At 45.3% G+C, this 22726-nt stretch overlaps 1 protein-coding gene across 1 annotated transcript; it reads left to right on the top strand.

The window, feature by feature from the left end:
* The first annotated feature begins 3088 nt into the window (after positions 1-3088).
* Positions 3089-20933, top strand: LOC149455154 (protein ZBED8-like). The gene is made up of 3 exons (XM_089686563.1): positions 3089-3474; positions 3543-4169; positions 20879-20933. The coding sequence occupies exons 1-3, from the start codon at positions 3089-3091 to the stop codon at positions 20931-20933; spliced, it is 1068 nt and encodes a 355-aa protein (XP_089542689.1).
* Positions 20934-22726: the final 1793 nt, after the last annotated feature.

A 22726-nucleotide genomic window follows, 5' to 3' on the forward strand; every position in this document is an offset into this window, starting at 1 on the left:
CATTCTTGCAGTCTTGAACCTAGTAGTTCTGCCTTTTTAAAAAAAAATCTAATATCCCGACTGGGTTATTTAATTTTGACTGTGTTATGAGACAAGGCTCACCAGAGATACACAGTGTAAAATCATGATTACTGTCACTGTCCATGCCTGGTTGGTGCATTGCAGTATCTTCATCTATTTCTTCTAAACTCCATTTCTCTGGTGGCTTTGGTACTGTCAGATTGTTATCATGTGGCATTGGTCTCATGGCTGAAGGCAAATTGCAGTATTTAATCTCTTTCTTTTTTTAGTAGAGAAACCAGTGACATCAGTCAGAGAAAAATAACAGTCTATCATGTTATCATTCTGTTCTAGCCATATCATTGGGACAGCAAACATAGTCAAGATCTAGGTTCAAAAGCACATCTTGAACAACAAATGTGAGGAGCCTAGGCCTTGCCTTGATCACCAATCTTACAATTAAAGTACAGTTCATATATGTTCCTAACAAGTCCAGTCATGGTGTATCTTTAGGCTTAAGTTTATACTAGCCACAAATGTAGCAGAATATATCACAGCTGTTCTGGCATTGACGAGAAATGTCTGCTGTTACCAATCATCTTATAGCAAGTCTATAACTGGCTTAACTGGCTTTTTATTGAAATGACATGTACATAGTCAATCCTGTTTCTAAAAATACGTGGAAAGTGATATCAACAAAATAAGTAGCATGTGTGCATGAAAGCTGCTTTTATAGCCTTTCCAGGTAGCATCTATCCAGCCTAAGCATGCTTAGGCATGCCCAAACTGTACCGGTTCCACAAATGTTATGCAATATGCCCTGAGTGCATGCCTGGACATGCATAAGCTACACAAAGTATTTAATAACACAAGTGAAAATGAATAAATGTAAAATATAAATAGGTAGAAATTGCAAAAAAAGATTTCTAAAAAATGGCACAGGATAGGTTAACTTGCAGGTTATTTTCATGACTGACAGTCACAAAGTGTTCACACAAAAGTGTTCAGAAAGAAAAACCTTTGTGTTATGATAGCAATAAAAGACAATATGGGTATACTTTTTAATTTTATTGCACTTGTATTGATTGGTAAAACAAATTCTACAGTGCATCATTTCATCATTGCAACACTATTACTGGGAGTGGAAATGTAACAACTTGCAGGATTAAAAGGTAATAAAACCATGTTACAAAGAGAGTCAGAAAAGTAAAAACTGTTAATGAAGGTGACTGACTTGGGCTGATTTACTAAAGTGATCAGTCTTCAAAAATTGTGTGAATATTCACTTCAGTTATCCAGTCATGCAAAAAGCATGTGATCGGGTATTCATTGGGAGTGGCTGGATGTTTGAGTTCTCCTGCCACACCCCACAATGCACTGCGCTTTCAGAGTGCATTGTGATTGGCCAAAGCAATGCACCTGACCACAGGTCAGGTGCAATGCTTTGGCCAATCATAGCACAATTGGGCAGAGCTATCAGTGACCACACCACTAGCTCCACCCAGTTGTTTACATTTAACCTGCAAATGTCAGATTGCGGCGAGTGCTCAAGATGTGCACACAGGTCGGCGGGCTTTTTTTTATTTTGGTGAGTCGGTGTTGTCATGACAACACTGGACACTGTGATTGATGATGGATTACAATGATGGAACCATTTCTTTTGGCTTTTTTCTTTTAGTAAAGGACTTGTCAAAAACGTTTGTTTTGTTTTTCCAATAAACAAATTTTTTGAAAGACTGGTCTCTTTATTTTTTACTGAATTGAACCCTTTAGTGAATAGGTAGGGGTACAAGTACCCCTTACTCATTCACAAGGGATGGCAGTATCAGCGTGCCCCCTTATTTAAAGGGGTACCCTGATGCTAATAAGCTCCCCTGGCGCAGACCCCGACAACCACTAGGCCAGGGTTGTGAGGACAAGGTCCTTGTCCCCATCGGCCCTTGTCCCCATACCAAGGGCATGTGGCCTGGTAAGCTGCACGGGGGAGCGGATGCTAGTTGTCCCCCCCTTTTCCTGCCCTGCCAGGCCTGTACTCAATTTTGTAGGGTTGGGTTCCCTTTAAAATTCCTACCAGAGTTTAAAAAAAAAATAAAAATACTGTTGGGTCCCTTCTAACCTTCCTACCAGACCTAAGGGATCTGGTGAGGATTGAGGAGACCCACACTGTTTTTTTTCTTTATTAGTAAAAATGTAATTTCTTTAAAAGAATGTTCGACCACGAACCGAACACAGGGGCGTTCGGCCCATCACTAGTATTCAAGTGAGCAGGAATTTGCTTCTCTCATGATTGGCAATTTAACTGCTTTCTGCCCTCTTACAGGAAATCTACTGTGAGTGAGCAGCAGCTGCAGGCTAAGCAACATATATGTATGCCGCCGCTTGCCTCTGAGTTTTCAGGTGTGTGAAACAGAACAGCGATCAGGCTGTTTCTTCTCCCTGAAAAGCATGGAGAAAACACAGCCAGATCTGTGAGTAAAAGCAGCACACATTACACTTGTAAAGCACACAGTTACCCCTTGATTTCCCCTGGATATTAACCACTTCTCAGACAGTGTCATTAGTACAGTGTACAGTATTATCACTGATCACTTTATTAGTGACACTAGCAATGTCAGTGTCAGTTAATCAGTTACCGTCCCTCCCAGCCAGTGTCTGATAGCGCCAGAATGATCTCCACACTATCACAGACACGCTATAACAGTGGTTCTTAACCTGGGTTCGATCGAACCCCAGGGGTTCGGTGAGTCAGTCTCGTGGGTTCGGCGGAGGTGAAGACCCACACCCGACTCATATGATTCGTGATGACATGCCCCGCTTGTCCATCATTGGCTGCAGGTGGTCACGCAACATCGCTTAGCCCAATGGTCGGCAAGCCGCGTCTCGCGAGCCACATGCGGCTCTTTACACGCTTTAATGCGGCTCTTGTGTGCCGGGCGCCCGCTCCCCTCCCTCCTCTCGGGCGGCAGGGACTCTGCAGCGTGATCCAAAAAAAAAAAACAGCCAGGGCAGCGCGCTCAAATGCAATGATTGGCCAGTCTCGCTGCCACTCACATCCTGATAGCCAGTCATAAAACCAGCTGTATTGAAGATGGCGAATATCATGCTGGGAAAAGCGGCTGAAGTTAAGTTATCCCAAATTCCTCTTTCAAATGACACCATCAGCGACAGAATAGAGGACATGAGCAAGGACATCTTGGCTCAAGTAGTTGCAGATCTGATTTCAAGCCCGGCAAAATTTAGCCTTCAACTCGACGAGACCACAGACGTTTCCAATCTAAGCCAGCTTGCAGTATTCGTGCGCTATGTGAAAGACGACGTGATAAAGGAAGAATTTTTATTTTGTAAGCCTCTTACAACAACAACTAAGGCAGCCGATGTGAAGAAACTTGTGGATGACTTCAAGGACAACAATCTTTCGTGGGATATGGTTTCTGCAGTTTGTTCGGATGGAGCTCCAGCCATGCTGGGAAGAAAGTCTGGTTTTGGTGCGCTAGTGAAAGCCGATGCACCACACATCATTTTTACGATTGTATTCTGCACAGGCATGCGTTGGCAACAAAAACCTTGCCTCCGAAACTGGCAGAAGTATTAGAAATTGTAGTGGAATGCGTGAACTATGTGCGAAATAGTGCTCTGAGGCACCGCATCTTCAGGGAGCTGTGTAAAGAAATGGGATCTGAATTCGAGGTGCTTTTGTACCATTCTAACGTTCGGTGGTTATCCCGGGGACAGGTGCTGAATCGTGTTTTTGCCGTGCGTGTGGAATTAGCCCTGTTTTTGCAAGAGCACCAACATTGTCATGCAGATTGCTTCAAAAATTCTGAGTTCATTCTCATTTTAGCGTACATGACTGATATCTTCGCAGCTCTCAATCATCTCAATCAACAGATGCAGGGCGGTGGAGTCAACATCATCGAAGCGGAAGAAAACCTGAAGGCTTTTCAAAAAAAGCTACCGTTATGGAAACAACGAATAGAGAACGATAACTTTGCAAACTTTCCCCTGCTAGACGACTGTGTAAGTAAGATCGAAGATGTATCTGGAATCGGAGGCATTTCTGTACCCGCGGAACTGAAGCAAGCAATTGCCACGCACTTAGATGAGCTTGCAAAGTCTCTCGATGGATACTTCCCTACAAGAGAGTCATATCCAGCTGTCAGGGCTCCCGGGTATGACCAGAGGTGTGTGACTGACGCAGGGAAACGCAGACTTCAGATATGTTATAAACAATATAAATTTATTAACACTAACAATACAAACATAAACGCAGTGCAATACTAAAACATAACACAGTGCAAACAAACCAAACCAACCACCCACAGATGACAGTACATACAATACAAGCGTCGTCAGGCAGGCCGGGTCAATATCAATCGGGCAGGTAGGTACAGGGGGAGCAAGCGGAGAACGGTCGGGGTCACAAGCCAGGTTCAGCAGGTAGCGGGCAGCGTGGTACAGAGGGTCAGGCAGAGGAGAATTGTCAGACAAGCCAGGGATCAGGAGCAGGAGAATGGTCAGACAAAGCCAGGGATCAGAGCAGGGTCAGCAACGAATCAGACAGGAACAGGAACAGGGAGCAGGAACAGGATACAGGGCCCAGGGGAAACACACACCAAGGCAGAGTCTACAGGTCTGGCCATCCCTTAAATACACCAGTATAATCAGTTCCAGGTGTTTGACTGGCTGCAACGCTGAGTCTCTGATTGCTGGGAGCACCCGCTGGCCAGCCCTGGTACTGCAGCTCATAAGGCAGGTGAGTCCCACCATTGCTGGCCAGTCCATTCCTGACACCAGCATGGGTGAGACAGCCGTTCACGTTTAGTGTTGAGACAACAGATGTCAATGATGAATACCTCGATGAAATCATTGAACTTCAGCAGAGCCAGGTTCAACAGCAACTCTTCAGATCAACAACGCTCTCAACGTTTTGGTATCAACAAATGGTGAGGTACCCTGTTATTGCTAAGAAAGCTCTGGAGATTTTCATACCGTTTGTTACAACATATCTTTGCGAGCAATCCTTTTCGAGGATGCTGGACATAAAGACGAAGAAAAGGAACAGACTTTGTTGCGAAAATGACATGAGAGTGGCACTTGCCAAGGTAATGCCGCGCATTTCTGAACTGGCCTCTGAGGGGGGGGGGATCACTGATGTAAGGGGGAGTGAATACAGTAAGGTAAGGGGAGGCACTGATATAAAGGTTCCCTCTCTCATATCAGTAACCCCCCTTACATTAGTGTATTCACTCGGTGGAAGGTAGTCTGTGGTCACCAGAGCCCCCCCCCCACATCAGAGTTCTCAGCATTCCCCCTTAAATCAGTGTCCTCAAAGTTCCCCTTCACATCAGAGTCTGCAGTGGGGAACTCTGCGGACCCTGATGTAAAGGGGAACTCTGATGTAAAGGGGAATGCTGTGGACTGATGTAAGGGGGGCTCTGGTGACCAGAGATCACTTTATATCAGTTTCCCTTTACACCAAAGTCTGCAGCATTCCCCTTACATCATGATCAGCAGTGTTCCCCTTTATATAAGAGTTCCCCTTGCACTGTAAGGGGGAGTCCTGCAGAGAAACATGTTTTTTTACTTTTGTTAAAATTTAAACACATTGCTAATAGCACTAGCTACACAATTGTAGCTTAATTATTGATATTTGCATTGTTTTGCACTTACAACTGCCATTTTATGTACATTTTTGAAGTGTCAGTAAAAAATGTGGGTATCAGTAAATTTCACGATTTCTGTCAGTTAAAAATTGGTGCTGTTTATAAATTTTGGGGGTTCTGACAGTAAATTTCACTTCAGAGGGTTGGCAATACTGGACTGTACTAGAGAGCACTTCCACTACTTGTAAGAAAGGAAAAATAGGGACTGTTTCAGCAGGATTGAAAGAAAAAGATCATCAGCAATGTCTATCCATGTCTGACTTGAACTACACTTTTACTGATTTAAAGCACATGTCCAAAGACGAAGAAGAGGGTGTCCTGAAACTGGTCAGAGACTAACATCATACAAGTTAATCTGTTGTCTGCTGGGAACTGTTGTGCTTTCTTCAAGGGCCCTAACTTTGTTGGCTAACTTTTTTATCATCAATCACTGGCAACCTCAAAGGAAGTCGTAATGACAAAATGCATCAAGGCATGGCTATACAGCAACAGGAAGTGACATAATACTCTGGACCAGAAGTGGCGTAGACTGGAGTGACGCAGTGAGCTAGCATGGTGAGACACAGTGATCACCAGCCACATGATCTTAGAGATATTGATGGAAATCTTTATATTGATGGGCATTGTTTTTAATTTGCTTGTGAGTGTGTTTTTTTAAGTGGGAATGAATTTAATAAAGAGCTTGAAACAGGATTACTCTATGTTGGCCAATCTTTTTTTTCTAGCCCTAGTATAACTATGGGAGACAGTGCGGAGCTCATGGAGGTGTATTGTAGGAGGAGCCACTCTTAAGGAACCTGATGAGAGGGTTTTTTTGCCAATCAGTAAAATGACAGATAAATGCAATTTGCGAGTGTGGTGTCTTATGGGGAGTGGAAATCACATGGAGCACAGTGGTGAAAGTAATTTGAAGACGAAGACTAGTTTTTGGATTGGAGCCCTTGAAGTTTGTTTTAGATCAATGCACAGGACATTATTTATTAACTTTTAGTAGACATCACTGTGGTGGACATTTGTTGTACACATTTAGCATTGGGTGACTAGTGCTTGGAAGATTAACTTCAATTTTTGGATAGTGAAGCGCTACTAAGGGGTGAATTTTGTTTCACTCTTTTATGTTTATTCACTGGCAAGTGAGATAAAACTGGAACAGATTCATAAAGTGCAGATGAAGTAAATAAACAGAGATTTACTTTTCACGTGATTGGATAATTGAAGTTAATCCTCACATATTTATTTGTGTGCACATTGTCAAATCCTTTATTAAATCAACCTCTGTTTGCTATTACACCTCTTTTAGTGATTGGAAACACTCATTATCACCACTTGCTGAAGATCTACATGGCCCCCATTGTGCCCATTTTCATAATAGATACTTGAATTTTAGATTACATTATTAGAGTTATCCCTGCTACCTGGTATATGGGAGATGATGAAACACAAATGCATAAAAATACCTAAGCACTTCATGCATAAGAGAAATCTGCCTTCTCAGCCACTGACAAGACAGAGATTGTATCACATGATCAGAAGTTTAAACCTCTGTTTGCCATACCATGGGTGAACAGATGTTGTATTAAGAATCCTTCAGTTTTATCACTGATTTGGCAGACCTGATGGATAACACGCCTTATATGATAAAAACTTTGGCGGTATTGCTAATGAATTAAAAATGATTAAAAAGGAAGTACTCCAACACCGGCTAGTGTTGGACTACCTCACTGCTAGTCAAGGTGAAATGTGTGCCATTGTGGAATCTGCTTGCTGCAATTACATTGGAAATGATACAAAGGCTGTGGATGCCAACATTTCACATGCAGAGTACAGCAGTTAAAACTGGTTTTCCATAAAGAGCATCTGAGACTGCTTGGGTTGGAGGAAGCTGGGAGAGCTGGCTCTCGTGGCTTAATCCCCTCAACTGGTTCTCTGGCATTGGAGGTTGGTTCTCTGGCATATTCCATGGTATTCTATACATTATCAGATTTATTGTTGCTATAATCCTTATAGTCAAATGTGTACCAATTCTTTTTAAATGTTGCATGAAGACAGTTACAAATGCGTGTACTAATACGGGTTCCTTTGAGCTCCAAAGGTCCCGTGTGATGACTGCCTATGAGATGGTGTCTCGCATTCCTGAAATTCGTTCTAAAGATACAGAGGACATCTAATATCAAAGAATTCGAACAACAGGAGGGACTGTTAAGATGAGCAAACAAAATGGAGTCAGATCACTATCATCTATATACGCATATATCTATATATTCAAAGATATATTCCATGTTCCTCTTGTATAACTTTTCTCTAAGTATTTTGTAACGTGTTTTTCTCTGTTCTGAGTTCTTTTTGATATTATATAACCTTTGTACCATATTTTGTTGTTGTTGTTGGGACAGCTGTGGTTTCTATTTTCCAAGAAATGGTTTGGCTGGACATTCATAATTATTACCCAGAAATACTGATCATAATCATTTCTCAAGGAATCACTATCGTTTTGAAAAGTCCCTTGGCCTACTTTTGCGTAATTGTAGTTTGAATTATTAAATGTTATTATGACAAGCAACCTTTATCTTGTCCAAGAGGCCAACGTGTTCCAAGTTTGTGTTGAGACAATCAGTTAGGAATTTCTCGTGATTTGGTATTGTGCCCGTCATAGGAAATCATTGTGTAAGAATGGTATAAATAGGCTTGTCCATGAAATTATTTTCATCACATTGTGTTCTGTATACAATGCTGATCCAATGTACATTGTAACATCTATCAGTAAACTTATCTCAGATGAATGCAATCCGATTGGAGTCAATGTCCTTCACTGAAACGGCATACTTAACAATTAACTTTTCTTAAAAATGTTGGGCTTGTATGGCTACCAAGTGATATGCCAGTAAAGTAAATTATTGTATTACTGTGAAAAGATGAATATACTCAAGCCTGATTAGTAAATATTGTGTTCTGCTACCAATTGTTGTAAAGTGAGGGAAATATGAAACAATTTAAAAAGCCCTAGTCTGAATAATAACCAATATATGGACAGCCATGAAGCAGCTGTTGAGACCTGTTAACCTCACTATGTACTAATTCTTTTTGTTTTTCTAATTCGGGGGGGGGGGGGGGGGGGGTGATAATGTGCAAGTACAAGCTCTGCAGCCACTGATACGCACTACATAAGTGATTTGTAATTGCAGAATTTTACAAAATAAAGTAAGGTGAGATAACAGAATGCTATTGCAAGACATTCTGCTGCAAATGCTGAAGGTTGAAATCATGAGATTAATCCAGCAAGGACATACTGGGATGAGTGCTTTTCAGCCATTCAGAGGGTGCCTCATATTTTTATCAATGAATACAAGGTTTCCTCTGATAGACAGAGGTGGAAATCATGATGTCAGTCATTAAAGAGCCTTATACTGTAATCATTAAAGAAAAAAACAAAAAGGCTTCCTCTGAATGGCTGAGAAACACTCAAACCAACTAGATTTTGTTCCTACAGCAGAAAGGAGGTCACCCTACATGCTACCAGAACACAGATCTGCATACTGTATGTAGTTGATGATAGAGTACTGGCAGAAGGACTTAGCTATAGAAAGTAGACATGTGTACGCCATACATTTTAGCTTTATTTTGTTTTGGATGTATGGGGCTGTACAACACCACAAACATCCACCCTGATTCCACCCCACCATGCCCCACCATACCTCTCCAATCAGTCATGATAGTAAAGAAACCCATGAAATTGAAGTGTGGAAAATACGGCTATGGCCCATTTATTTAGGTTTTAAAACAAATATGATAACCTTTGCTGTACCATACATTTACATTAACACATTACATTACATTACATTACATTGAGTTTATATAGCGCCAAAGGGTTTGCTCAGCGCTGTACAATAGAGGGGGGGACAATACATGAAACATTACAGCAGCTACGAACAGCACACGAGGGGTAAGAGGGCCCTACTCTTTCGAGCTTACAATCTGGGAGGGAGGGGGTAGTGGTACAGGAGGAAGTGGCTGTGGGGGATGGAGTGGTAGGAGGAATGAAGGAGAGCAGCAGTTAGGTGAGGGTGGGGTAGGCTTCCCTGAAGAGGTGGGTTTTCAGGGAGCGCCTGAAGGTGAGGAGGGAAGGTGACAGTCTGATGGATTGGGGTAGTGAGTTCCAGAGGATGGGGGAGGACCTGGAGAAGTCTTGCAGACGTGCGTGTGAGGAGGAGACCAGGGAGCAAGATAGAAGGAGGTCCTGTGAAGAGCGAAGGGTACGGGTAGGGTGGTACTTGGGAATCAGGTCGGTGAGGTAGTTAGGGGCAGTGTTGTGAATGGCTTTGTAGGTCAGAGTGAGTAGTTTGAATTTGATGCGTTGGGCGATAGGGAGCCAGTGGAGGGAGAGGCAGAGGGGGGTGGCAGAGGTGGAGCGGCTGGTGAGGTGGATGAGTCTGGCAGCTGAGTTCAGGATGGTCTGAAGCGGGGAGAGTTTGCACTGGGGTAGGCCGGTGAGGAGGGAGTTGCAGTAGTCAAGGCGTGAGATAATCAGGGAGTGCACAAGTAGTTTAGCGGTGTCTGGGGTAAGGAAGGTGCGTATTTTGGCGATATTGCGGAGGTGGAGCCTGCATGTGTTTGTCAGTGATTTGACATGAGGTTGGAAGGAGAGGTTAGAGTCCAGAATGACCCCAAGGACTTTGGCTTGCGGGGCGGGATTGATGGTGGTGATGTTAGTAGTGATGGATAGGATGGGGGGGGGGGCGCGGGCAGGAGGGAAGACGAGAAGCTCGGTTTTGGAGAGGTTGAGTTTGAGGAAATGGAGCGACATCCAGTCAGAGATGTCGTTTAGGAGGTGAGTGATGCGGGCGGAGAAAGTGGAGGTGAGGTGAGGGGTGGAGAGGTAAATTTGAGTGTCATCAGCATAGAGATGGTAGTTGAAGCCGTGGGAGTGTATGAGTTTGCCAAGGGAGGAGGTGTAGATGGAGAAGAGAAGGGGTCCAAGGACAGAGCCCTGGGGGACCCCAACAGAGAGGGGGAGGGAAGGGGAGGTGGCACCATTGTAGGAAACGCTGAAGGAGCGTCGGGATAGGTAAGAGGAGAACCAGGAGAGAGCGGTGTCTCTGACGCCAAGGGAGAATAGTTTATTAAGGAGGAGGGGGTGGTCAACTGTGTCGAAGGCCGCGGAGAGGTCCAGGAGGAGGAGGATAGAGTAGTCGCCTTTGGCTTTGGCAGTAAGTAGGTCGTTGGTGATTTTGAGGAGGGCGGTTTCGGTGGAGTGTAGGGGACGGAAGCCGGACTGTAGTGGATCAAGGAGGTTGTTGTCAGTTAGGTGGGCGCTTAGGCGGTTGTAGACTAAGCGCTCCAGGAGTTTGGAAGTGAGTGGCAGCAGGGAGATGGGTCTGAGGTTGTTTGGGTCAGAGGGGTCCAGGGAGGGCTTTTTGAGTATGGGGGTGATGTGCGCATGCTTTAGGGGGGAGGGGAATACGCCGGTAGAGAGGGAGAGATTGAAGATGTGGGTGAGGGAGCAGATGAGGGAAGAGGGGGGTGACTGGAGGAGTCGAGAGGGGATAGGGTCTAGGGGGCAGGTAGTGAGGCGGGCTTCAGAGAAGACCCTGGTGACTTCCTCAGTGGTAGCGGGGCTGAAGGAGTGCAGAGCTGGTGGGGTTACGGTAAGCGGGGTCTTGGGTGTGGAGGGGGGCAGTGCGGTTGCGAGGTCAGAGGAGGGAAGAGATGAGGGGGAGATAGGGGGGGGGAGGCTAGGTGGGGAGGTAGATTGCGAGTTGACTATGTCCTGACGGATAGCATCAATTTTATTGTGGAAATGAGTGGCAATCTCGTGGGTGGTGAGTGAGGTACTGAGTGGAGGAGGGGGGGGAGAGAGCAGGGAGTTGAAGGTGGAGAAGAGTCGGCGAGGGCAGGAGGAGAGGGTGTTAATCAGGTTTACGAAGTAAGCCTGCTTGGCGGCGTGGAGGGAGGAGGTGTAAGTGAGGAAGGCAGATTTGTAGAGGGAGAATGAACGGGGGGACCTGGTTTTGCGCCATAGTCTCTCCAGCGCACGACTGCGACGTTTGAGGCATTTAGTGTGGTCGTTCTGCCATGGTTGGAGCGGTCTGGGTTTGATGTAGCGTGTGGTTAGGGGTGCCAGAGAGTCTAGGGTAGCTGATAGTGAGTCGTTGTACGTGTTAGTGGCTAGGTCAGGACAAGACAGTGGAAGGATTCTGTCGTGTAGGCGGTCGGCAGCTGAGTGGAGGGGGCCGGGTTCAGGTTGCGAAGGTTGCGGCTGGTGATGGTTTGGCGCTCTGGGGGGGGGGAGTTAGGGGAAGGGGAGATGGAGAACGTGAGGAGGTGGTGGTCGGAGAGAGGGAAGGGGGTGTTAGAGAACTGGTTGAGGGTACAGAGGTGGGAGAAGACGAGGTCCAGGGAGTTCCCAATGATGTGGGTGGAGGATTGAGTGTGCTGTGTGAGCGCGAAGGAGGAGGTTAGGTGGAGGAATTGGGAAGTAGCCGGGCTGTTGTCATTGATGGGGATATTGAAGTCCCCGAGGATGATGGTTGGTAGCTCAGAGGAGAGGAAGAAGGGAAGCCAGGCAGCGAAGTCATCCAGGAAGCGGGGTATGGATCCGGGAGGCCTGTAGATCACTGCGATCCTTAGGGGGGTGGGTGAGAAGAGCCGGATGCAGTGAGCCTCGAAGGAGGAGAAAGTTAGGGAGGGAGGATTAGGGAGGACCTGGAAGGTGCTCAGCGGTGATAGGAGCAGGCCGACCCCACCACCTTTGTGACCGCTCAGTCTTGGTGAATGGGACCAGACGAGACCTCCATAGGAGAGTGCCGCAGGGGAGGTGGAGTCAGTGGCCTGTACCCAGGTTTCGGTGATGGCTAGGAGGTTAAGGGAGCGGGAGATAAAGAGGTCATGGATGGCAGTAAGTTTGTTGCAGACCGAGCGGGCGTTCAGGAGTGCAACCGAGAGAGGGGGGATGGATGCGGGGAGAAGGGGCACAGATATGAGGTTGAGGGGGTTACGGCAGCTGGCGGGAGCAGGGGGGTCCCTAGAGGAGGGGTGAGGTGGCGAGGGGCCAGGGTTCGGGGAGATGTCCCCAGCAGATAGGAGAAGGAGAAGGGTGAGGAAGGTGGCATGGGAATGGGAAGTGTAGGAGCGTGTGGGTCTGATAGTGGTGGCACGTGGGTCGACGGGGGAGTGGAGTAGCAGGAGGAGGTGGTGAGTGCCGTAGTGGGGAGAGGGGAGTAGTGAAGGGGCAATGTAGAGCTGTTTTGGGGGGGTAGGCGGGTAGAGGGAGGCGATTTTTGGGATGGTGGAGAGGAAAATGAGGAGGAGGAGTGCAGGAGGCATGTTGGGGTGGGTGCGGTGACAGTTGGGTCAGGGGAGGTGAAGGGATACAGGTCAGGGCAAGGTGTGTGGGGAATCTGTGTTACCATGGGAGAGTCATTTGAGTCCTTCTGTAGGGGTAGAGTGAGGGTGGAGGGCGGCAGCTGGTTGGCAGCAGTCTGTGGGTGCAGTAAGCTGGCGACCATGGGTGCTGTGGCATGTCTTCAGTGGGTACGGTGGTTCGGCTAGTGGAGGGGTCGTAGGGTGCGATGGCTGGGGGTGATGGTAGGCACGGCGACTGGTGATGCTGGCGGCTCGGTGACTGGGGTTGTTGAGGCCAGGCGTCGGGTGCTGAGGGCTCGGCGTCGTGAGGCGCTGAAGGTGTTGAAGGATCGTCATCAGAGTCGAGCGGGGCGTTGCGATAGCGATCGTCGGCCCTGCGTGGTTTGTGCTCAACCGTGATCTGTTGCGGCCGGTAGGAGAGACCGCAGCTTCAAGGGTCGTGGTGGGCCATTAGTCGCCGGGGCGTCGCCAGAGGGAATAGCGTGCCGGAAATCAGGGTGCTGGGCGAGCGTTCCCTGGTGTGGTGGCTGGCTGGTAATCCCAGGTGGGGTGGTGGGCAGGGGATCCCCGGTGGGATGGTGGCCGTGCTATCCCTGGTGGGGTAGTAGCGATCCCTGGAGGGATAGTGGCTTAGGGTCCCTGGTGGTTTGGGGTTTCAGGTGGATGGTGGGATCCCTGAGTGAGTGAGTCCCTGGAGGCTGGCGGTGTGATGGTGGTAGGGCTCCCTGGTGGGTAGTGGGCGCCCCTGGTGAAGTACCTGGTGTCCTGGAGCGTCGGTGGATCCCTCCTGGGTTAGCAGGACCGTTGGTGGTGGTGGTAGCTTCCCGGAGCAGCGGAGGCGTCCCGCCGCGGCCGCAATTCCCGCCGCGATTCCAGCCACGGCTGGCAGGAAACACCGCGGCTTCGGGTGCCGCGGTAGGCCTCAGGCTGCTGCGAACCGCCGGAGCTCCGCTGGAGGGACGGAGTGACTGTGGGTGTTGGTGGGGACCTCGGCAGCAGACACAGGGGCCCGGATGGGCCCTGATGGCAGAGGTAGGGGCGCAGGGGTGATCCCCTGATCGGCGGGGACCGAGGAGCGGAGTGGCAGTAGTCCGGGCTGATGTCCGGCGATCCTGGTCGGCCGCGCCAGAAATCGAGGCCGCGGCTTCAGGTGCCGGGTAGGCCGCAAGTCCCGGAGCTCCGGGAGAAAGGTCCAGTGGCCTTCCCTGGCTGGCGAACAGGGACCGGAGGGTCGTGGGGCCCCCGTCAGGGTCCGCTGCCGCCCAGATGGCAGCGGATTGGGGCCGGGGGAGCAGGAGCTCGCCGAGACACGTCCGTCTCGCCGGACGTCCGGATGTAACACACATACCAATACCACTTTAACCACCAATACAAACCACCTGCTCAGTCTTTCAGGACTTGAGCACACAGACACATTTACCAACCAACAGGTACCAGCATAAACACTGTCCACCCACACATGTGGGGCGACATTACCCAGTTCAGTCTTTTAGGACTACCAAATAACTGGTCCAACCGCCAGATACCAACGTAAACAGTGTCTGCCAACATCTTTGGGGTAACATTACCCCATAAAGTTAGAGCTGCGACAAAGGAAGGTAGGGGAGATGACAGCGTAATTGAATATTCACACTGTCGTACCTGACCACAGATGTTGACACTAATAAAGGAACACACTTCATCCCTATTGGTTGACTTTCAAATTTTGTTTCTAAGCATTTTTTTAAACTGCCCAGTATCAAAGCAGTGATTATCTTCTAGCAATAAGGCTAGGTTCACACATGTGTGGCCGTGCAGGCTGTGATTTGCACGGGCACAAGATCCCATTCATTTGAATGGACTCTCATGCCCCGGAACATGTAGGGAAGAACTCCCTGCACTTCTTTGGAAATTACAGCCCGCACGGGAACCGAGGTTCCCAGTACATTTGCGATTTCCAGTGCAGGCAGTGTGCCATTAGAATGAATGGCACCCGCTCATGGGTCCCACATTCCTCTGTGTGGGTGGTGCGGCTGCAGGTATTTGTGCGGGTCCCATAGCGGAGCCACCCACACAGATGTGAACCAAGCCTAGCTGTCTTCTTTGCCTTCGTATCAGTGACCATGATGTGAGGTAGGGGGGAGAGTCTCAGGAGCTGAAAAAATAAACAGAGAAAGCCAGCAGAAAGATTCTGTACCTTTTATTGTGCTAATTCAATTAAAGCTGTAAACCATGGAAGACCAGACTGGAAGAAAAGGAGGGGCTGGTTGTAGGGGGTGACAAGTCCCATGGGGACATTTGGTTAGCCCCATGTCCCTAGCATTCGTTCATTGCAGAATTTAGTTCCCAACTTTATTGAGACTAGATAAATCATTCCAAAACCTTCCATGCTCCAACAATAAAAAATAGAAAAGTTTTTTTTACTAAACTATATAGTTTATAAAGATATTTTTAAATGATAGAAGATTCTGGATATGGCTGGTTGTCACTGTGGAGGGATGGGAGTTCTGAAGGAGGTTGGGGACTCTGCAGCTGATTTGTTGGCTCTGTAAAGGATTATGAAGTTAGCTGGGGACATCTGTGGAGAATGAGGTCTGTGGAGCAAGCTTTGGCTCTTTCCAGGAGTCCGGGGACTTTCCTAGGGCACTGTAATAGGCTGGGGTGCACTGCAGAGACCAGCTCTGTGGGACACTGTTTGCCATTAGGGCACTATGGGACTAGGGAGCATTGTGGGGGCTGAGGACTCTCAGGGGGTGTGAGGCTGAAGGGTATGGTGGTCCTATATGGGAAGTTGGGTGCTGCTCTGGGAGGCTACAGGATCTGCAGGTTACTGCAAGCCTGGGATATTTTTTTACTTTCAGCTATAAAAAATACATAGTAAACTCAAAGTTAGTTATAAATTTAGGCCAAAATGTATTCTGCTACATGTTTTTGGTAAAAAAAATCCCAATAAGTGTATATTGATTGCTTTGTGTGAAAGTTATAGCGTCTACAAACTATGGTATAGTTTAATGGACAATTGCACGGTCATGCAAAACGGTACATAAATGAAATTTACATCCTTTTTTTTCCCACAAATATAGCTTTCTTTTGGTGGTATTTGATCGCCTGTGCGGTTTTTATTTTTTGCGTTAAAAAAAAAAAAGGCTGACAATTTTGAGGAAAAAAAACAATATTTGGGACTTTTTGCTATAAAACATGTCCAGTAAAAAAAAAATTAAAAATCAAATTTAGTCATAAATTTCTGCCAAAATGCATTCCGCGACATGTATTTGCTAAAATAAAAACCCAATACGTGTAAATTAATTGGTTTACGTAAAAGTTATAGCGTTTAAAAATGGCGGGAAAGACACTGGGATTTTTAGGTTTTTGTTATACTAATAATGGCGGCGATCAGCGACTTATGGCGGCGATCAGTGACCTATGGCAGCAATCAGTGACTTATGGCGGGACTGCGGGACTGCGGCGGACATTCTGACATTGGGGGGTACTGACTTGGGGTCACTGACATCCCCAGTGTCACCAATACAGTGATCAGTGCAAAAAAAAACACTGACACTGTACTAATGGCACTGGGGAGGAAGAGGAGGAAGGGGTTAAATTTATTATTCAGGGAAAGGGTTAACTGTGTGAGGGGAGTGTTTTACTAGGGGGCGGGGGTCTGTACTGCAGGGAACACTGCTGATCGGGAGAGAGAAACTCTTCTGTCCCGATCAGCGTGTCCTGGAGCTGTCAGGGAACTGACAGAAAGCACAGCTACTGCAGCTGTGCTCTCTGTCAGTGATTTCCGCCGATCGCCGGGACATAGCCGGTAACGACCGGCTGTGACCCGGCAAATGACATCCGCGGCTGGGATCGGCGGGACAGGTAGGGCGGCGGCACGCCTGGCGCGTGCCCCCTACCTGTTTTAAAAACACACATTTTAAAACATGGTTTTGCCCAGCCGTGCCGCCCTGCCGCCGTATTTCTACAGTGGCTGGGCGGCATGTGGTTAATCAAGAGATTGCTAATTCAAAGAAAATTGAAGGAGCCTAATGTGAAATTGTCAGATAAAGAGCAGTTTCATCCAATCAGATGTAGCCACTGTTCCGGTATTTCAACAGCTGCTGGTGCGGGTTATCAGAATGCAAAAGCCACAGTAGGAAGATTCATCCATCTGTGTAATCTTTTCTTTTTGTTCAGCCCACAGGCTGAATGAAAAAAAATGAAAAAAATAAAACTGTGTATGGCCAGCTAAAAATACATAGATACACAAACAAAGCATTATTAATAACACAGCTGATTGGTTTAAAACACCTACATAGCCACATCATGACTATGCTTGCAAGCTTGTAAAATAAGCTGGTGTTTTAGGAAATGCTGCAGAGATATCTTGCTTTATATTATTAAAAACAAATGTGATGTACAGCTAAGTGGCCATAAGATACATGAATATTCTGGCTGAAAACTATGTTTACCCTAAAGTTGAGCATTCATTACCATAGCCGTAACTACAGGTTTTTATAGGTACATCTTTCTCGTCATAATTGCAGACAAGAAAGGTTTTTTTCAAGTAAATAAAATCTACAAAGATGTAGCTATGAGCTAATTATTACTAGCACACTATCCCCAAATGTTTTTACCCAAAGAACTCTACACTGGGGAATGGAGGTAAGTGAAATTTACATAACTGTACCTCGCCCGCATCTAATTTTTTATTTTATTTTTTTCAAATTTTAAGTTCTTCTTAAAAAATATTACTTTCTGCCAACATGAAATTTGTGTTGTGTAATGCTGCCATTTGACATACTAATAGTGCTTATAAGAAGTCTTTAATTAGAGTTGTGTAGCAACAGTATATGTAAAGAAAAGCATTGTAATGTGCACTAAAGTATATGTAAGCCTTATCATTAAAACCTCATTTAAGCTTTAGGCTAGGGCTATACTGGTGATTAAATCTTATTGCTACTGAGAGATTTAACTACTTTTAGCCTATTATCTTTTTAGCAGCACATTGAAGTGTGGTGCAGATGGGGATACTGCCAACAAGTAGTTAAATCTCTCAACAGCAAAGAAATTTTAATCACCAGTGCAGCCATGCAATTAACATGTTAATGTAATTTTAAAACTCATTTTCAATATTAATAAATTGTGTTTTTCATTAAGATCATTTTTTGTTGATCCTTTCATCAAGGTTTTTCTCAGATACTTCCTGGTATAGGATGATGAAACTTTGTGCCTTTTTCCAAACTGTGCTCCTGCATTAACATCCTGGCCAACTTAACACATATTGCAGTGATACAGTCCACTGTTTTCACTATCAGGAAACCTACTTTGAGGAATGATGTAGCAATTGTTGAAGTGTGTGCATGTAGAGAGCCAGTAGTTGCAAAAAGGCTGCAAGATATCTGAAGCACTGAGATGTTTAAAAGGATATACCTGTATGCAGTAGTTTTCAATAATATTTAATTTAAATAATTTTTTTCATGATACACAGTGCTTTAGCTTGCTGTATGTCATTCACTTATGGTTTACTTTAAAACCCATCTCTAGTGCTCAACTTCTCCCTCCCCTTCTCATTATTTCACCACCAGATATTTAAATGATAAATACCTTCTTAAACCTTTAACACACTCATCTACCTCCCTCAAAAGTGCCTCTTCCAGGAGTAACAATTGCAGTCTGTGACCACAATAACTGTGTGTAGGCAAGAACAGTCTGCTTCCTCCACTCTAGGTGGTGTTCTACTGGAGCAGTACTGCAACTGGAGAGGAAGTCAAGAGAAACCTGGTTTCTCTGTGGCTTCCTTCGGCCCCCGAAGCAGCGTTTTGGTTCACTATGCTGCATCAAGGTGACCCCTAGTGGCCATTTGGGGTCAAGGAGAGTCTTTTTTAGTCCCTGTCCCCAAGTTTTGGTGCACATTTGTGAAGTGGCTAGTGCAGGGAGAGTTCACCCATCTGTCAGGGACAGCACTAGCAGTAGGAAAAGGTTCCACAGGAGTAGAGAAAAAGCAAGGCCTACGCTGCACTTGTTCTGCAAGTCCACACATGTTCACCTGTCACATACCGTGGTTGAAGGCCGAGTTGACGAGAGGGCTTCCCTTATAGTTCTGGTCTGAGTACCCCTGAATGTGGAGACAGAGGTACAAGGCTCAAAGAACCACAGGTGCTGATAGCTTGATAGCAGGTGATTGCCACAGTCAAGGATGTAGTCAAGGTGAATCAGGGTCATGCACAATGAGACAGCAGCGTGGTAAGGAGGCAGGCCAGGGTCAGTACCAGGTTAGCAAGCAGAGCGAGGTCCAGTAGCAAGCCAAGGTCAGCACCAGGGGATCAGGCAGAGAGTAATCTAAGGCAAGCTGAGGTCAGAATCTGGAATCCACAGAGCAAGGTCAAAAGCAAGCCAGGTCAGCAACGCAAGATCAGTCAGTACAAGCAGGAACACCGGTCACAGGAAGCTAAAGAACATCCAGTGATCAGTACACAGATGAGTTTCCTTTAAATAGGCAGCTTGGCGCCAATGTGGGAAGACGTGCACACAGATCCAAAATGGTGCATAGAAATGCGCCTACATGTCAATACATGCTGGATATTAGCCTGGGCTTGTCTGTGTGCTGGTACACATGAACGAGCATTAACTGCATGGGAATTAGCATTAGCTGCATGGGAATTAGCATGAGCTGAAGAAGGATTAGCATTAGCTGCACTAGTTTCCTGACATCACCTCTTCGTAACACCATCATGTCACTGCTGTCTTCCGTATGCTGTAACCAGATGCTGCACCCAAAACTATGAGGTGTCCATGGCACCAGACATGTCCTTTGCAGGTAAAAAGATACATAGACTTGGAATCCAGTGATTCATATTGCCACAGATTTAAGCTTGTAGTTTGGGTGTTTAGCTTATTTTTTTTTTAAACAAACCAAAACCCAGCATTTAGTTGGGGGAAGCTCTGCCTATATTTCAGCTTTAAGCATTTATTTTACATTCAGCGTCTCCAGTGAGCTCTCAAAGATTTGTACCTGCAAAGGACTTACTAAGGGCAGAGCTCTTGACATGTTGCCCTTATGGCCTGGAATTTTAAAATTAATGTTTCTGTTCAGTTTATATCTGCAGTAAGATGCATGCACCACTCACCTCTTATTATTCATATTTTTGCCTTGCACTGGAAGCAATTAGCTTTTGCAACTGTAAAAAAAAAAATTAAATTAAAAATATTGGTCCCAATATTAGTTAGAATTAGCTTATGTGTTGCAAAATTATATACATCCTGGTGTTTTGTAGGGTAGATATGTATACCGTGCAAACAAAACCAAGCAGAGTTAAACATGTATATAAAGTCAGGGATCTGATAACATGGATCTAAAAGGTTAGCCACACACAGCAGGGTCAATCAGGCCATAAAGTGACTTAATTTGGGCCAATTCCTGATAAATCTGCCAACATTTGTTGTGTTGGTGGCTCTGTTGGCACCGTCATATTCCAATAAAAGAGAACAGTTTAATCAGAGGAGCCAGGTGTGAAATTTTTGGCATATCAGTGCCTCTATCAGATGTAGGCACAATTAGGGTATTCTGACATCTGAGGGTACCAGCTATCAGAGTACAATAGCCATCACTGCAGATTTATTCATCTACACTGTTTAGCACGGATGAGGGAATCATGAGAAATGGTAACGTGTATGGCCATTTTTAGACAGGCATACAGTATAAAGTCATAGATATAATAACATAGATAAAAACATACAAAAATGGTAGCCAGAGAGAACTGCAATTTTCCATAACTGTGTTCCTCTCCAACACTCAGAGAATCAAAAATATCTTAGATGGAAAGGAACATGAAGCTTCTGTTCGTTGCTGCCTTTATTGTTAGCTCTGTTTTCTTTCTGCTCTTCCCTAGTACGTCCCAAGTTAATGAGAAGAAGAAGCGACCCATGGTTACCATCAAGCATTAACAATGCTGGTGTGGAGATTCCTGGCCCCCGTTTTCCATAAAGAAGTGGAACTTCATGTCTAACTAAGCCTTTGTTGACCCACTATTCTCTTATGGTCAATAGTCTTTGGTGAGTCTCTACCAATACTGGGTACATGGAATGATAACACTGTTTACTGTAATTTTGCACTATAACACAGAGTTCACTCCTGTTTTGGAACACAGCAGTGTGTGGACTTGGAGCACTGTATATCATCTATGGACACAAGTATTGTAGCACTCTAACAGGGAGTTGTAAATAATATTGTATTTGGATGATTCACTGAGTGTGTTGTTAGTATACATATGATGTAATGTCCAAGTATTTGTGATATATGTGGACATTTATGATTAGATATAGTGGATATAGTTTAAAGTTTTTTCTTTGTTTTTGATAATAGCACTGCCAATCATATTTGTTATATATTTATCTTTTGCTGCACTGAGATCTTTTGAGATATGATAATAACTGAAAAAATACAAGCCAATGTATTTCTATAATCATGTTTATTATTATACTGTATTGATCTTCTGTTCGCCTGAAAGCAACATTAATGTGTTATGTGCTATGATTTTAATCAAAAAATCTTTTTGAATTTCCCTTTAGACTGGCTCATTTAATTATAATGGCTTTTCAAAATAACCTAATTTTAAATGGTTTGTCTTTTTGCTGCAAAGTTTATTTAATAAACATTTTGAGAAATGTTTTATTTTTATATAACACGTCTACATGCATTCTATAGCTGTATCTATAGACTACCCATTGACTCACCATGCAGTTATCTTTATTTGATAATTATAGTGATTGTAAAGTTTATTTATTTTGTATGACAAACATTTTATACTTACCTGTTCTTTGCAATAGATACAGAACTCCTCTTCTGAGGTCCCCTGCTGGAGCATTTGGCTCCTCCTCTTCTTGGTGTGCGACCATAGGAAGCCACTTACTATGGTGGCACACCTGCAGGCTCGATCCCAAGATCCTCCGCCTGTGTACATAGACAAACACCATTTGACTCAGTCCCATGCCCCTTTCCATGTGACTCAGTCCCATCCCATGCCCCTCTCCCTCACCACAGGATTTGACTAACGGTAGCGGAAGCCATTGGCCTCATCAAGACATGTGGAGAAAGAGACAATGCTCAAACAGATTTCCTAAGGAGGTGAGCAAACAGTGTACTGGCTTATGGTGTCTTTCTAACGCCTGGAGACAACACAAAGGAAAGAGATGGGAAGCCAGCAACTAGCCTTGATTAAGGCTAGCAGCCGAAATGCTTTGGCCTCTGTATTTTCTCTACTCCTCCTACAGAAATAACATTTCTACATTTGGAAGAACGATTTGCTGGCTTGCCATTTCCCTAGTTCATATTGGCCTCAGCAAGGCCTGTGTGAGTGGGGAAAGCTGCTACAGATTAGCACAGTGCTGCATGGAGTGAGAGCTTAGGTAAGTATAAAGGGGGTGAGCGTGGTGAGGGTGATATTACTACCTAAACATTTTTTACTTTAAAGTGATTGTAAACACTTACCTTGCAAAACAACCCATTCAGGTTAAAATAGAAATGAAAGGCAAAATATTTGTGTATAGATATAAAAAACATAAATAGCTGGGGGTGTATAAAAAGCAGCACACTGATCTTCACAATGAATGGATGCGCAGGGAGGGGCATGTCAGGACAACTCCACTCATTGAAGGAGAGCACACTGAGTTCAAAGCATGGCTAGAAAACTGACTGACAGTGTGTTAGTGACTTAGTGTGGTCAGTTTTTAGTAGAAAA

The sequence above is a fragment of the Staurois parvus genome, unplaced genomic scaffold, assembly GCF_062004578.1.
Source record: "Staurois parvus isolate SC_StPar_1 unplaced genomic scaffold, SC_StPar_1.0 ptg000402l, whole genome shotgun sequence".
In the NCBI taxonomy this organism is placed as follows: domain Eukaryota; kingdom Metazoa; phylum Chordata; class Amphibia; order Anura; family Ranidae; genus Staurois; species Staurois parvus.